Source organism: Octopus bimaculoides, chromosome 8 (assembly GCF_046866305.1).
Source record: "Octopus bimaculoides isolate indiv1 chromosome 8, ASM4686630v1, whole genome shotgun sequence".
Lineage (NCBI taxonomy): Eukaryota > Metazoa > Mollusca > Cephalopoda > Octopoda > Octopodidae > Octopus > Octopus bimaculoides.
This window is the reverse complement of record NC_142935.1, coordinates 1,136,115-1,150,486: the sequence shown is the minus strand read 5'-3', so window position 1 is coordinate 1,150,486 and position 14,372 is coordinate 1,136,115. Positions and strand designations below refer to the sequence as shown.

The following is a 14,372-nucleotide window of genomic DNA, read 5'->3' as shown; positions in this document are numbered from 1 at the left end:
TATTGTATAGTAAGGAGGCAATCAGAATTTTGGGAAATTATTAACATTTTTGTTTGTTCAACCAAACTCTTCAAGATATATTTACATACACACGTACACACATATATATATGTGGTGTTGTTAATGTGTTGTATACAATGTTGATTAGGTGTTATATATATATATATATATATATATATATATATATATATGCATCCAAATTGTACCAAAAACAAGAGAGAGAGAGAGAGAGAGAGAGAGAGAGATAGAGAGATAGACGAGTGAGGGAACAACAAATAGAGTGTATTAGTCTAAACTCTCAGAAAAAAATGGAAGAGTGTTGGACAGTTCAAGCCTAGGCTCTTCTACAGAAAGAAAATAAGGAGAGAAAACAGATGGAGAAAAGGCAAAACATGGATGAATTAAGAGTTGCACATGTTGTGTGTGTGTGTGTGTGTGTGTGTGTATGTGTGTGTTGTATATGAAGTTATATATGATAATGTTTATGTGTTTGTTTGTTTATGATATAATTACAATCATTAGATTTAATTCCTTTTTCTTTACCGTTGGATGCACAACATTAACTGATGAGAGAAGAGACCTTGAAATATGCATGGAGACAAGAGGACACATACTGGCAGGAAAGGAATTAGTTGACGATTAAAAAAAAACATTAACAGCAGAAGGAAGACAAACTTTAATGTATTAATCTGAAGCAAAATGAAAAGAGTGGCCCATGGACCAAGATTGTAGCACTTTTAACTAATTATCAGGTATTTATTGATATCAGGTTAATAAGAGTCACAGAAGGCCAAATTGATAGGTTATCTATCAATCATTAGCCTGATATAATATTTTCCTCATTATCTTTTATCTTTTACTGGTTTCAGTCATTGGACTGCAGCCATGCTGGGGCATCACCTTGAAGGATTTAGTCAAATGAATCAACTCCTGTATTTGTCTTAAGTTTGGCTCTTATTCTATGGGTCTCTTTGACCAGACCATCAAGTTACAAGGACATAAACAAATGACAATGGGGGACAAACTCAACACAAAGACACATCAAAACAGTACTGAACTCAATCTTTCTAATTTATTTTAATTAAAGGATATACTCTTTTCTACTCTAGGCAGAAGGCCCAAAATTTTTGGGGAGGAGGCCAGTCAATTAGATCGACCCCAGTACACAACTGGTACTTAATTTATCGACCTTGAAAGGATGCAAAGCAAAGTTGACCTCAGATCGTAAAGACAGATGAAATACCGCTAAGCATTTCGCCCAGTATGCTAACATTTCTGCCAACTCGCCACCTTGGGATATTAAAGAATATTTTCTGTCCTACACAAACCCAATATTCAATGACCAAATACATTTGGGCAAGTGTCTTCTACTATATATATATGACCTCAGGTCAATGAAAGCTTTGTGAGTGGATTTCGGAGAGAGAAGCTGAAAAAACGCCTGTTGAGGCTGTGTAGTAAGAAGCTTGCTTCCCAACTACATGGTTCTGGGTTCAGTCCCACTGCGTGGCACCTGGGGCAAATGTCTTCTACTATAGCCTCAGATCAACCAAAGCCTTGTGAGTGGATTTGGTAGATGGAAACTGAGAGAAGCCCATTGTGTGTGTGTGTGTGTATATATAAATCAGAAATGGAAAAACAAAACAATAAATTGAACAATTATAAACTCAATTCAATTTAAATATTTTATACAAATAAATGACATCATCATCATTGTCGTTTAACGTCCGTTTTCTATACTGGCATGGTGGGTTGGACGGTTTGACTGAGGACTGGTGAGCCAGAAGGCGGCACCAGGCTCCAATCTGATCTCTACAACTTAGCGGTTCGGCGAAAAAGAGCAAATAGAATATGTACTAGACTTTAAAAAACAAATTAAAAAAAAAATACTGGGGGTCAATTCATTTGACTAAAAATTCTTCAGGGCAGGGCTCCAGTATGGCCACAGTCTAATGATTGAAAAAAGTACGACAAAAGGTAAATTGGGAAAAATTTTAAGAGTTTTTAGAAAACAAATATTTTTGAAGTTTGACCAAAACAACAAAAAAAAAAACATATGGAGAAAGTGAATTGAAGAGTAAATGACTTTTATTGATAAATGTTTCTTATCCCCCCTCCACCCCCCGTAGCATTTACTGAATTAACACAGCTTATCAGAGTAAAGGTCGATGGAGCTAATTATGAGTAAAGACAAAAATTCTTTAAATATATTCAGTAATTAGAAATCGTGAAAATACACCTCAAGTTAAAAATCTAATAACAAAAAAAAAAACAAAAAAAAACCCCACTTTAACAAGAAATATTCTAAATTTGAAGTTGCTATCTTGAATGCAAATTGCCTTTTAATTTTATATGAATTAAAGTTAATATAAATGAATATTACAACTATATTATATATTACAGGGGATAAAAATGCTTCACCCAAAACTATTCTATTCTTGATACCTGCATACACACACACATACAGATACGAGGGGGTGTTGAAAAGTCCCTGGCTTTGGGTAAAAGAAAATACAGGAGGATCAGTTAATTATCATCATCATCATTTAACGCCCGTTGTCCATGCTGGCATGGGTTGGACAGTTTGACCAGGGCTGGTAAGCTAGAAGGCTGCACCAGACTCCAGTCTGATTTGGAATGGTTTTCTACGGCTGGATGCTCTTCCTAACGCCAACCACTCTGAGAGTGTAATGGGTGCTTTTATGTGCCACTGGCATGGGTGACATTTACATGACACCAGTATCTTCCACAACTGCAATTTTGCTTGGCTTGATGGGTCTTCTTCTCAAGCACAACATAATGCCAAAGGTCTTGGTCATTGCCTCTGTAAGGCCCAACATTCGAAAAGAATTCAGCCACTTTGCCTCTGTGAAGTCCAATGCTCCAACGGTGCTCTTTATGTGCCACCAGCATGGGTGCCAGTTACGTGACGCCAACATCAGCCATGACTACGATTGCACTTGGCTTGACAAGTCTTCTCAAGCACAGCACATTGCCAAAGGTCTCCGTCACCAATCATTGCCTCTGTGAGGCTCAAAGTTCGAAGATCATGCTTCATCACTTTGTCAAATATCTTCCTGGGTCTACTTCCACCACAGGTTCCCTCCACACTTAGAGATTGGCACTTCTATGATTTTATTTAACATATTCCCCTCTCAGATCCACACACTTATTGCAGTGGCCCTTTAGTCTTTCTATGATGATGATGATGACTGTGAAGGGTTTTGAATAAAAATGACGTTGAGTTCAAAACGTTTAAAAGTTTGTGGCAAGTTGAAGAAAGATTTTGAAAAAGAAAAATAAGAAAAAGAAAAACTTACTTTAGTGATCTGAAGCATCACAATGGTATGTTTTATGGATTCAATCATTGCCTGCAAAAGTAAGAGAACCGAGAACCTGAGAAGTAATTGAAGAACAAGAGAATCTGAGAAAAAGAGAAAATCATTTTCAGTTAACCCAATGCAGACTTAACCCTTTAGCATTTAAACCAGCAGTGGGTAAAACCCTGCCTACGGATACAATTGTGGCCATAGGCTGACATACTCGTAGGTTCAAAATATAGTGAATTTGGGCAAGTGTCTTCTGCTACAGCGCTGGGCCAACCAAAGCCTTGTGAATGGATTTGGCAGGTGCAAACAGAGTGGGATCCCGTGCGTGCGTGTGTGTGTGTGTGTGTGTGTGTGTGTGTGTGTGTGTGTGTGTGTGTGTGTGTGTGTGTGTGTGTGTGTGTGTGTGTGTGTGTGTGTGTGTGTGTGTGTGTGTGTGTGTGTGTTGCCTTCTCCTCACCTTGACCTCTTGAAATAGTTTTAAGCAAGTATCACCAACATGAAAAACTGGACATTAAAATGGTGTTGATGATATATTGGTGTCATATGAATGTGAAACAAATCCTTGTAGGGATCTCAAGGCAAAGAGTGCCATAAATAATTGCTTATCAATATTGGGTGAAAATAAAATCCTTTGGATAGAAAGAGTTGAACTTAAGGACAAAAAACATGTGTCACAAGTTGAGCTTTAAATAACAAGGTGCCTAGAAAATATGATCTGTTAATGATTGATAATTATTAATGACTGATAATTCCCCCATAAAAGCCCGAGATGAATCAATGAACACAAGATCGTAAAACTGAATAATCACAGTGTGTCCAACTGCTTAGAAGAGCTTGAGATGTGTTGCCCTATGGTACTCAAGGCTAGACCGTAACGATAGCATGCAGCAACACTAATGAGGCACCAGAGCATAATTTGCTATGATATACTGTGGAACATATCCATAGGATTTTAGTCAAATAGTATGTGATAGGAGGAATGTAAAACAATACATTAACCCTTTCCATACCAAACTGGCTGAAACCGCTTCTGGCTCTGTAATACAAATGTCTTGTTTTCATAAGTTTTGAATTAAAATCTTCCACTAAACCTTAGTCACAATTTATGTTCCTAACTCTACCTTAATGATAACTAAGTTATTTTATTAAATTCTTTGTTATATTTAAAATTAATTGAAAGAAACACAGAGCATCTCAACAAAAATACACTAATGAAAGGGTTAAGAAAAATAATCAGCAGAAGACATGAGAGAAGGAGACCTCAGTATGGTCACTCTATATGCTAGAAGTAATAGCCTAAATTTCCTTCAATCCACACCCTTCCAACTGCTTCTAATGTCTATCTGCCCAAATGTAGAGGTGTGTTTAACCCTTTTGATACCAACCCAGCTGAAACCCCCTCTGGCTCTGAGTACAAACGTCTTGTTTTCTTAAGTTTTGAATTAAAATCTTCCACAAAACCTTAGTCACAATTTATGTTCCTAACACTACGCTTAATGGTAACAAAGTTATTTCACTAAATTCTTTGTTATATTTAAAATTAATTGAAAGAAACACAGAGCATCTCAACAAAAATACGGTAACGAAAGGGCTAAAACCTGTGATGGCTAACTGTTTCCTCTTTTTTTTTGTCTACAAACGTACTCTATTGAGTCTTGTTACAATCTCAGCAACTGACCATTCTCTTTAATTATCCACAAATACATTGCTTATAAAGCCACCTAATATTAATGGTTAAAGTAAACCAGATAGATCAGTTTGTATATTTAACACTTTCTTTGGCAATTAGATTCAACACTAAATGACTGGTGTACCTACAGGGTGGCATTTTATTGTTATAAAATACCATGGGGCATATCTATAATCCATTATATGTGCTATGGAACATATCTACAGTGAATCATACCAGACAACATATCTATAGTACGTAATATGTTCCATAGAACAGTGAGCAGTTCCCAAACATTTTCTTGTTGCATCAGAATGATTTCATGCAAGACAATTTTTTCACAGACAAAGGAACAGTGCACTTTACAAAACACAACAAAGTGCACGACATACAATGTAATCATTACAAAGCAAATACATACATAATACAGGCCCAGCAGACTGATCGTTAACAAAATAAAACTAAGATTTTTTAAAATGCATTCTTTCTGTATCAGATGATCCCTGGCCTGACATTGGTGTGCAGCCTGGTGGCTGTGGACCTCGACTACAGAATAAATAACTACAGTACATTATATGGACCAGAGAAATATTACAGACTTTATAGGATTCATCTAACAGACCGCAGCGGTGTAATATCTAACATTACAACCAACTTTAACCTGGTCCTTAATCGAAACTTGTTTTCATTCCTTGGAAATTAAAGATGCCAAGAACTGATGTAAATAGGTCTGACTATATTTATTCAACTTGGTTTGATACATTTTGAGATAGAAATATCGCTTAATGATTGAATAACAATTTAAACTGAAGAATTATCTCAGTAACAAACGAATATGATTTCCAACCCTGTCTAGAGCAACATCCTTTCATTCACCAAAATCTATAAATGTAATTAACAGTGTGTCTCCATCTTTCTTTCTCTCTGTCTCTCTGATATGCAGAGCCAAGTCTATGAAGCTACTATGAAGAAATTAGTAAAATAACTATCTTTATTATGTTTAGAACATAAACAGACATATAAATTTTTTTTATGATAGATTTTAATTTAAATCACTAATTCTTTTGTTAACCAGATTTCTGATGAAATACAATAATCTTTGCTTGAATCAATTTTGAAAATAGAGAAGAATTTTAGTAAAATGGTGTTTTGAGCATAAATTAACACGAAATTTCAGTGAAAGTTTTAAATCAAGATCACTTTAAAACAGGACGTGTATATCAGAGAAAGAAGGGTTATCTCAGGTTGATTGATATCAAAAGGGTTCAAGGGGAGTTAGGAATATCAACAAGCTACAGAGAAATCCTCGTGAAGTTGAACAAAGTTCAGTTCATAGAAAACTTGATCTTGTTATTGTTTGTTATTAAAAAAAACGTAAATGTAAACAAGACATCATTTTTTTATTTTATGAGCATCGAATATTTTTCAGAATAGAATTTATAAATAGAAGATAATAAGCAAAACAAAAGAAAAATGTCTCATCATCATCATCATTATTATTATTATTATTATTGAAGGCAGCAAGTTGATAGAACCATTAGTGCACCAGACAAAATGCTAAGCATCATTTCTTCCAACTCTTTACATTCTGAGTTCAAATTCTGCAGAGGTTGACTGTACTTTTCCTTCTTTTGGGGGTCAATTAAGTAAGTACCAGTTAAATACTGGGGTCAATGTAACGAACTATCCCCCTCCCCCCAAAATTTCTGGCCTTGTGTCTTTAGAAGAAAGGATTATTCATCATCATCATTATTTAATGTCCGGTCTTACATGCATACAGGGGTAGGACAGTCGACAGGAGCCAGCCAGGTAGAAAACTACCCTAGGCTACTGTGTGTTTTTTGGCAGGATTTCTACGGCTGGACACCCTTCCTAACACCAACCACTCTGCAGTAAAATCAAATCAATACAACCCATTGAACATGTATATTGATATATATTTAACAAAACTATATCATGTCATCTCAGGGTCCCTGAGTGGGAAATTTTGTAAAGTGGTTCAAGACTGCTTTCAGGTCCCTGATGGGAAGTGGGTGCCCTCAAAAATCCTAACCCTAACACCTCAACCCTTTAAGGTTAACAGGCCCTGCTTTACCCAAGCAATATAAATAGTCCTGCCTTACTAAATATTACTTTAGTTTGGATTTTCTTAAACAGCTACAACTTAATAGTTGCCAAGATGATAATATAACAAAGACACATTCAAATGTTGTGAAGATAAGGCTGTTTTATCTGACTAAAAAGCATCCCTTTATCTTGGGAAATTATACTGAAACAAAAAAAAAAAACAAAAAGAAAAAGGTTTTCAATTACCTGGAGATGGTGATTCAAATGGAGTAGAATTTGATTTAAATAAATTTATGTCCTTCATTCGTACACAAAGTGGTTACATATGTAATAAAACTTAAAGTATTGTACAGCTAGGAAAGCCATGGAGATAGAGACAGACAGACATGAGGATAGAGAGACAGACGGGCAGGGAGACAGACGGGCAGGGAGACAGACGGGCAGGGAGACAGACGGGCAGGGAGACAGACGGGCAGGGAGACAGACGGGCAGGGAGACAGACGGGCAGGGAGACAGACGGGCAGGGAGACAGACGGGCAGGGAGACAGACGGGCAGGGAGACAGACGGGCAGGGAGACAGACGGGCAGAGAGACAGACGGGCCTCTGTCTGAGAGATGGACGGACTGTTAGATAAACGAACTGATAGACGAACAGACAGATAGACAGACAAACAAATAGGACAGACAGACAGACAGATAAAGAGAGACAGAGAGAGAGAGTACTAAGATCCCTGATTGGCAAAAGTCAGAGAGGTGTCTGTGGTTCAATTCCCAACACCATCGGTCTATATTCTACGACAACAATTAAGGCGGTAGTGGAAGCAATTTTAATAGGTCAACATTTTAATGCTACGCAGTCAGAGCAGTTAACTTGTCTGCAGTTTCTTATCAGGAGGTTCAGTGATTAACAATAATTATTTTTGTATATTTATAAAAAAAAAACTTGCTATGACAACACAAGTAGGTCAACTTTAAATTAGTTTGTCACAAATTACTTAGAACAGCTGAAATATTTCACTGTTGAATGAAATCCTACATAAAAGATGGCAAGAAGTAAAGAGGAAACTTTTGGCAGGATATGAATATTTGATATGAATATTTACTGAATGGGGTAAAGAACTGTTTTTTTTTTGTGACTGAAATTAGATGCTTGGGGAAAAAAGTAGAGAAAACATAAAAATTAAAATTCCTTGAGGATTAGTCTAGACTTGAATAATTTGGGTTTTAAGAAGAGAGCTGGTATGGGCATTAGGGTTGTATGAAGGAAAAGTTTAAAACTGAATACTTGGCAGAGAACAGATATCCACTTGTTGATGCTTTGGTGGATGTGTTAACTAATGAAATCTTAGAGCCAACAAGGGAGCCTACATGTGGTTGTCCAAAATCCTAAAAATAGCAGTAAATCTCCATGAAATTATAAGAGAGAAAGAGACACATTGGATAATGTAGTCCTAGATAGGCAATGGCTGAAAGACAAGTGAGATGGTCATGGCTGGAATGCCTTTGATCCTAAGTTTACTAAGCCAGGGTTGATGTGGGACTCAATAACAACAACTCAATTGAACTTTATTTGTCATTTATAACATGTTTGTATTTTCATGAGACTTTGAAATAACATTCTCTCATTCTATTGTGGTTGCTTGGTTTTCACGAGTAACACCATTTCCTTATACTCTGGCACTAACAGTTAATGGTCTTTGTCCAATTCACTCTGGACATAGATTGGACTTTAATGCGCAGGTTGTCGAGGAGTCTATATTCTCAAATTTAAATTTCTATGGTTTTAGGACTAACCTAGGATTGAACCCAAAATACATTTTGAAATTATGTGGGGGTGCAAACATAATGGTTACAGAAAAGAGAATTCCAAGAAATGGAGTACCCGATGTACTCACTGCTATTGATCAGGAACAAGTTTGAACTTTTTTGGTCTGACATCAGACTTTGTTTAAATTTTCAAGACAGCAAGGAGACATTATTGAGGAGGTGTCTATCAAATAACCTTAGAATAAGATACGGGGGTTATAAAACAAAGCTGTCAGTACCATACTGAAGAAAACTATAAAGACAGGAGGACAACAATTGTAGAGGGGGGAAATTATACTTTGAAAAATACTCAATTAAAAACAATTTCATTAACAAATTTTAAGATGGTAAAAATCAATTCCGTTTTGGGAGCTTTTATGTTGCTGGGGCACCAAATTGTTTTTGTTACTTGCTCCTCTCTTGAGTTTTTTTTTTTTTTTTAATGAACCCAGGCCCCAACCAATTTGGTATAGAATTAAATATTGGTGGAATTTTCATTCAAGTGTTCAATGTGATTGGTAATTCTCATGGCACTTATCTCTTCTCCAAGACGTGCATGCTGCTGGCACTCAAGGTGAGCTTATTCACCTTTGACAGGTGTTTCCAAAGCTTGTTGGATGTTCACACACCCAGCACTGGATAAGTCTAATACAGAGCCAGTTTTAGTGAACAACCACTCAACAATGAGCAGGTACTGGATTACACGAGTAGTAGTAGATTCCCATAAGGCTGTGATAAATTGATCCGAAACTTATCATCATAGCCTTAACATCCACTTTCAAACAGAATTTATCAAGGCAGGTTTTCTATAACTGGATGCCTTTCCTGTTATTAACCCTCACCTGCTTCCAGGTACAGTGTTATTTCCCCTTGTAGTCGGATATCATTTCACAGGAGACTGGAAATGAAGGACATCAGTTGTATGACAGAGACACTCATAACCATCAAACACTGTCAGGACACAAACACACATCAGAAGCTCAGTGTTCTAAGCATCATTACTAAACAGCCAAGCCTGGTTAACACTCAAATTACATTCAGTGATATAACAATAAACTTAATATACACATTATTATCTTATCATATCAATGAATTCAATTTGATCATTACATTAAACAAATGTGCCTGTTTAGTAATGATACTCAAAATACTGAATGCGTTATTATATGGAAGGAACCTATCACTATTGTTAAAAATTAAATTAACCAATTTGTGTGTGTATACACACACACACACACACACATGGAATTTATAGATGGAAAACAACAAATAGCTCTCGTCGATAGCCTATTCTAGATTGATTATGTGGCACCGTGTGCAGGTGGGCTAAAAATAACAGCCAAACCTTCTTACCACAATATAAGCACGAGATACATTATACTTAAAAAAAAAGAAAGACCGACAGCAGTGAGTAGAGAGTGTGTGTGTGTGTGTGTGTGTGTGTGTGTCCCCACCGCCATCCCTATCATAAATCTCTCTTTGTGACTTACGGAATTCATTTAGAGAAAGACAGGTTCCCATTTTCACTTTTATAAATTTTTGTTTATCAAGAGTAGTCTCCCCTATTCTGCATTTCTGCATAGAAATTCTTTCTGGAATTAATCATTTGATAAAAGAATGAAAGACAGCGAACTGGCAACAGAATTTTCAGCGGAAATTCCTCCGGCTCTTGAAGTTCTGAGTTCAAATTCCGCCAGGGTCGACCTTATCTTTCTTCCTTTCGTGGTCGATAAAATAACATACCAATTGATTACTGGAATCGACTAGTCCCCCCACTCCCGCCACCCGAAATTTCAGGCCTGTACCTACAGTAGAAAGATTATTATTGATGATTGAGAACAATAACAACAACAGTTGGGTCAATGCCAAACAACTAGACAGTGTTTCCAATTAGCCAGATATACAAGTATAATTTCGAACTGATCCAGGAAGGCCTTCAACACCCTGACAGAAACTGATATTTCCAGATTTCTTTTCAATAAATGGTTTTAATTTTTGGCACCAGGCCAGAAGGGTTAAAGCGATTACATCGACGCCAAAACTTGATTGGTACAGATTTGATCTACCCCGAAAGGATGAAAGGTGAAGTTGACCGTAGTCTTATTTGAACTTAGAAACACCAAGAGCAAACTCCACAAAACATTTTCTCTGAAATGCTAACAATTCTGCCATTTTGCCGCTTTACTAATCCTTTCTGCTGTAAGCAGAAGACCTGAAATTTCAGCGAAGGGAACAGGTCGATTACATCAACCCCAAAAGAATGAAAGGCAATGTTGACATTGGCAGAATTTTAACACTGAATGTAAAGCCAGATATATCGTTTTAGCATGTCAAGTGTGTATAAGAAGATGAAGATTGTTTACCATAATAAATAAAATTTATTTACAATAGATGGTACAAACACAGCTTTTTACATGATGTAAGAAATCAAATATCCACATGTCTTGGATCCTTTTAGATAACAAGTAAGAGCTAACTAGTCGTGAGACGAAATTGTAAAGGTAACAGAAACGCGTGTGCAGTGTCGTGTGAGGTTTAGTCAGAAAGTATGTTCAGTTCATGGCTTAGGGTTACTGTAACAAATTCATAGCAGGTGTCAGCGAAGTTGGTAACACGACAGTTACTGGTCCCGTAGGCTGTGAGATGATAAAGTTAGTTGCTGACAACTCGCCATGATAAAGCAGGAGAATGACAGTAGTCTGAAATCTATTAGGCAGGCATCATTATAACGACGGTTGTAAGAAGTTGGCTAGGCAAATGTCATCAGAACAACGGTAACTGCATATGGTTTGTGGCCTTAGGCAGAAGAGAGATATTCACACTCCTTGGTGTCGAAATGGCAAGGTAAAGAGGAAAAGCTACCTGAAATCACCGGAATATATAGGTGTCAGCTGCCACACCACCTGGTGGCGTTTACCAACAAAAGGATGTACTTCAGCTATCCTTGCTACCTGGTGGGATTTGCCAACAAAGGGACATAATTCAGCTATTCTCGCCATGCTTCACCATTAAGTATGTTGTTCTACTCACAAAGGATTCTGCCAGCTCAATGCCTGAATTGTTTCAAATTTTGGCACAAGGCCAGAAATTTCGGGGGAGGGGGAAAGTTGATTACATCAACCCCAGTGCCAAACTCATACTTTTTCCATTGAGGACGAAAGAGAAAATCGACAGTGGTAGAATTGAACTGAAAACAGAGATCCAAAAGAAAGGTCGCTAAGCATTTTTCCGACACGCTAACAAAAAAGTAAATGTCAGTCTGTCACACGAAAATCAGATCTCTCAACCAATCGGTACTCATTAAAAAAAATGTGTTGGTAACTAGTTGAGCGAATTTGTGTTAATTAATTAACTACCATTAAAAGAAAGTTTCTGCAGCACCTAAGACGGATCGTTGCTTCTCAAAGTGCAATACAATTGTTTCAAAGCATTCTACTGAAATTACAATATATTTTATTAGGATAATAAAACGTTCTTTGCTTAAATCATATTTTTATTTCTTCTTATTTCTCTCATTTTTACTATGTCCAGAATATTAATGGTAACAATGATATATTCTCTCTCTGTTAATTTCCTTGTGTTCCTGTCTGTTGAAGAGCATAGGCTCGAAATGTAAAAGCATTTCTCACCTTCCCGAGCATCAGACTAATACACTTGTCTTCATCTTTTGTTTTTCTGTAAAATTTCAACTCTCTCTCTTAATGTTCTTTGTGATGTCCTGTACCCATATATGCATGTATGTATACATATAGATGTAGGTATGTACATATATGTGTGGATATATGCATATATTTATATATTATTTACGTTATTATATATATATATATATATATATATATATATATATATAAAAGAGAGAGACTTTTAAAGAGTTTTGTAAGGTGTTAAGGCAATTTAAATGGTAGTGGTCTGGAAAATTCAGTTATCCAGCAATGTTCCAGTTCCAGTAGTGTCAGATAGAAGGGGGTTTACTCATCATCATCATCATCGTTTAACATCTGCTTTCCATGCTGGCATGGGTTGGACGGTTTGACTGAGGACTGGCGAGCCAGAAAGCTGCACCAGGCTCCAATCTGATCTGACAGTGTTTCCTAACGCCAACCACTCCAAGAATGTAGTGGGTGCTTTTACATGCTACCGGCACGAGGGCCAGTCAGGTGGTATCAACGACCACACTCAAATGGTGTTTTTTACGTGCCACCTGCACAGGAGCCAGTCCGGTGACACTGGCAACGACCACGCTTGAATGTTACTGTATGTTATATTTTCTTAATGGCTTCTCAAACTAATGATTAAAATAATTTCATCTTCTTCAAATGCTGTGCCAACAGGCCCTGGCAATCATTGCTCATCCACTCCCTCCTGTTCCTCCACAAAACCTCTTGTGGATCATTCTTTCAGTAAGACCTCAAAGTATTTGTCTTGTCTACACCCAGCTTCTTCATTCCAGTTTTAACTAGTCTTAACTAGTTCAAAGTTTTGTCAAATGAACTTTGCTCGCTCCTCCTGATGTTGTTAAGGTTTTCTGATTAGTTATTCCCAATGTTAACCTATCTCCAACAGAGATCTTCACCATTCCTCTAAGGAACTACATTGCTGCAGAACTGATTAAGCACCTACAAAATCAGCAAATACAAACTTGTTACCAATTCAAATACGCTTGATGCATATTTGAATCAGTTAGAAAGCCTTACGACACATTTTTTCTTGGAAAAAATTTCTCACTGTAGACAGATAGGTGTAAATGTAGGTTCTATGTAAGCCTCTAGAAGGCTGCCACTACTATTGATAACCAATGTTAATTTGACAAAATAATTCAACATTCACAGTAATAACTAGTGTTCTTTCTCTCTTTCAATTGTGCAAGCACACGAGCACTCATCCACTCACACACAGATGTGCAGATGGCACCCACAAATGCTTGCGCACACACCACTGCACACACTCACTATCTATCTATATATATATATATATATAAACAGTGAGTGTTGCAGTGAGAGAAATAGAGAGATAATGACCTAGTCTAGAAAGTTATCAGTAATTTACGATCATTAAATATATTCTGATAAGCTAACGGCAAGTACTAGAAAATTTTCCTAACACAGCCCAGTCTATCTGCCTCCCTTTGTTGCGAGGGTTATGATCGTATGACAGAGGCAAATTTCATACACCCCTCTTTATGTGTGTCAGCCGCTGACACCACTATCTCTCTCCTGCTATCTTGTTTTCTTTATGGGTTGCATGTCCATGTGTTGTGCTGAAGACAACACAGGAGATCATTCATTTAGAAACGGGACCAGCCCCCTCGTTTGGTGGAAGCCATAATACACTCATCAGATTAGTATCATGATAAGAAAGACAGCCATTTATCTTTTATCTTATACTTGTTTCAATCATTAGACTGTGGTCATGCTGGAGCACCACCCTAAGGAATTTTAGTCAAATAAATTGACGCAAGTACTTTTTTCCCCAAAGCCTGGTTACTTATTTCATTGGTGTCT

General features: G+C 37.0%; 1 protein-coding gene across 1 annotated transcript in view; it reads right to left on the bottom strand.

The window, feature by feature from the left end:
- Positions 1-14,372, bottom strand: part of LOC106876619 (oxysterol-binding protein-related protein 9) — a 115,893-nt gene that overhangs the window by 38,354 nt on the left and 63,167 nt on the right. The window contains exon 7 of the mRNA XM_089356889.1: positions 3,214-3,371. Within this exon, the coding sequence (XP_089213015.1) occupies positions 3,214-3,371 (158 nt within the window). The remainder of the gene's footprint in view (positions 1-3,213; positions 3,372-14,372) is intronic.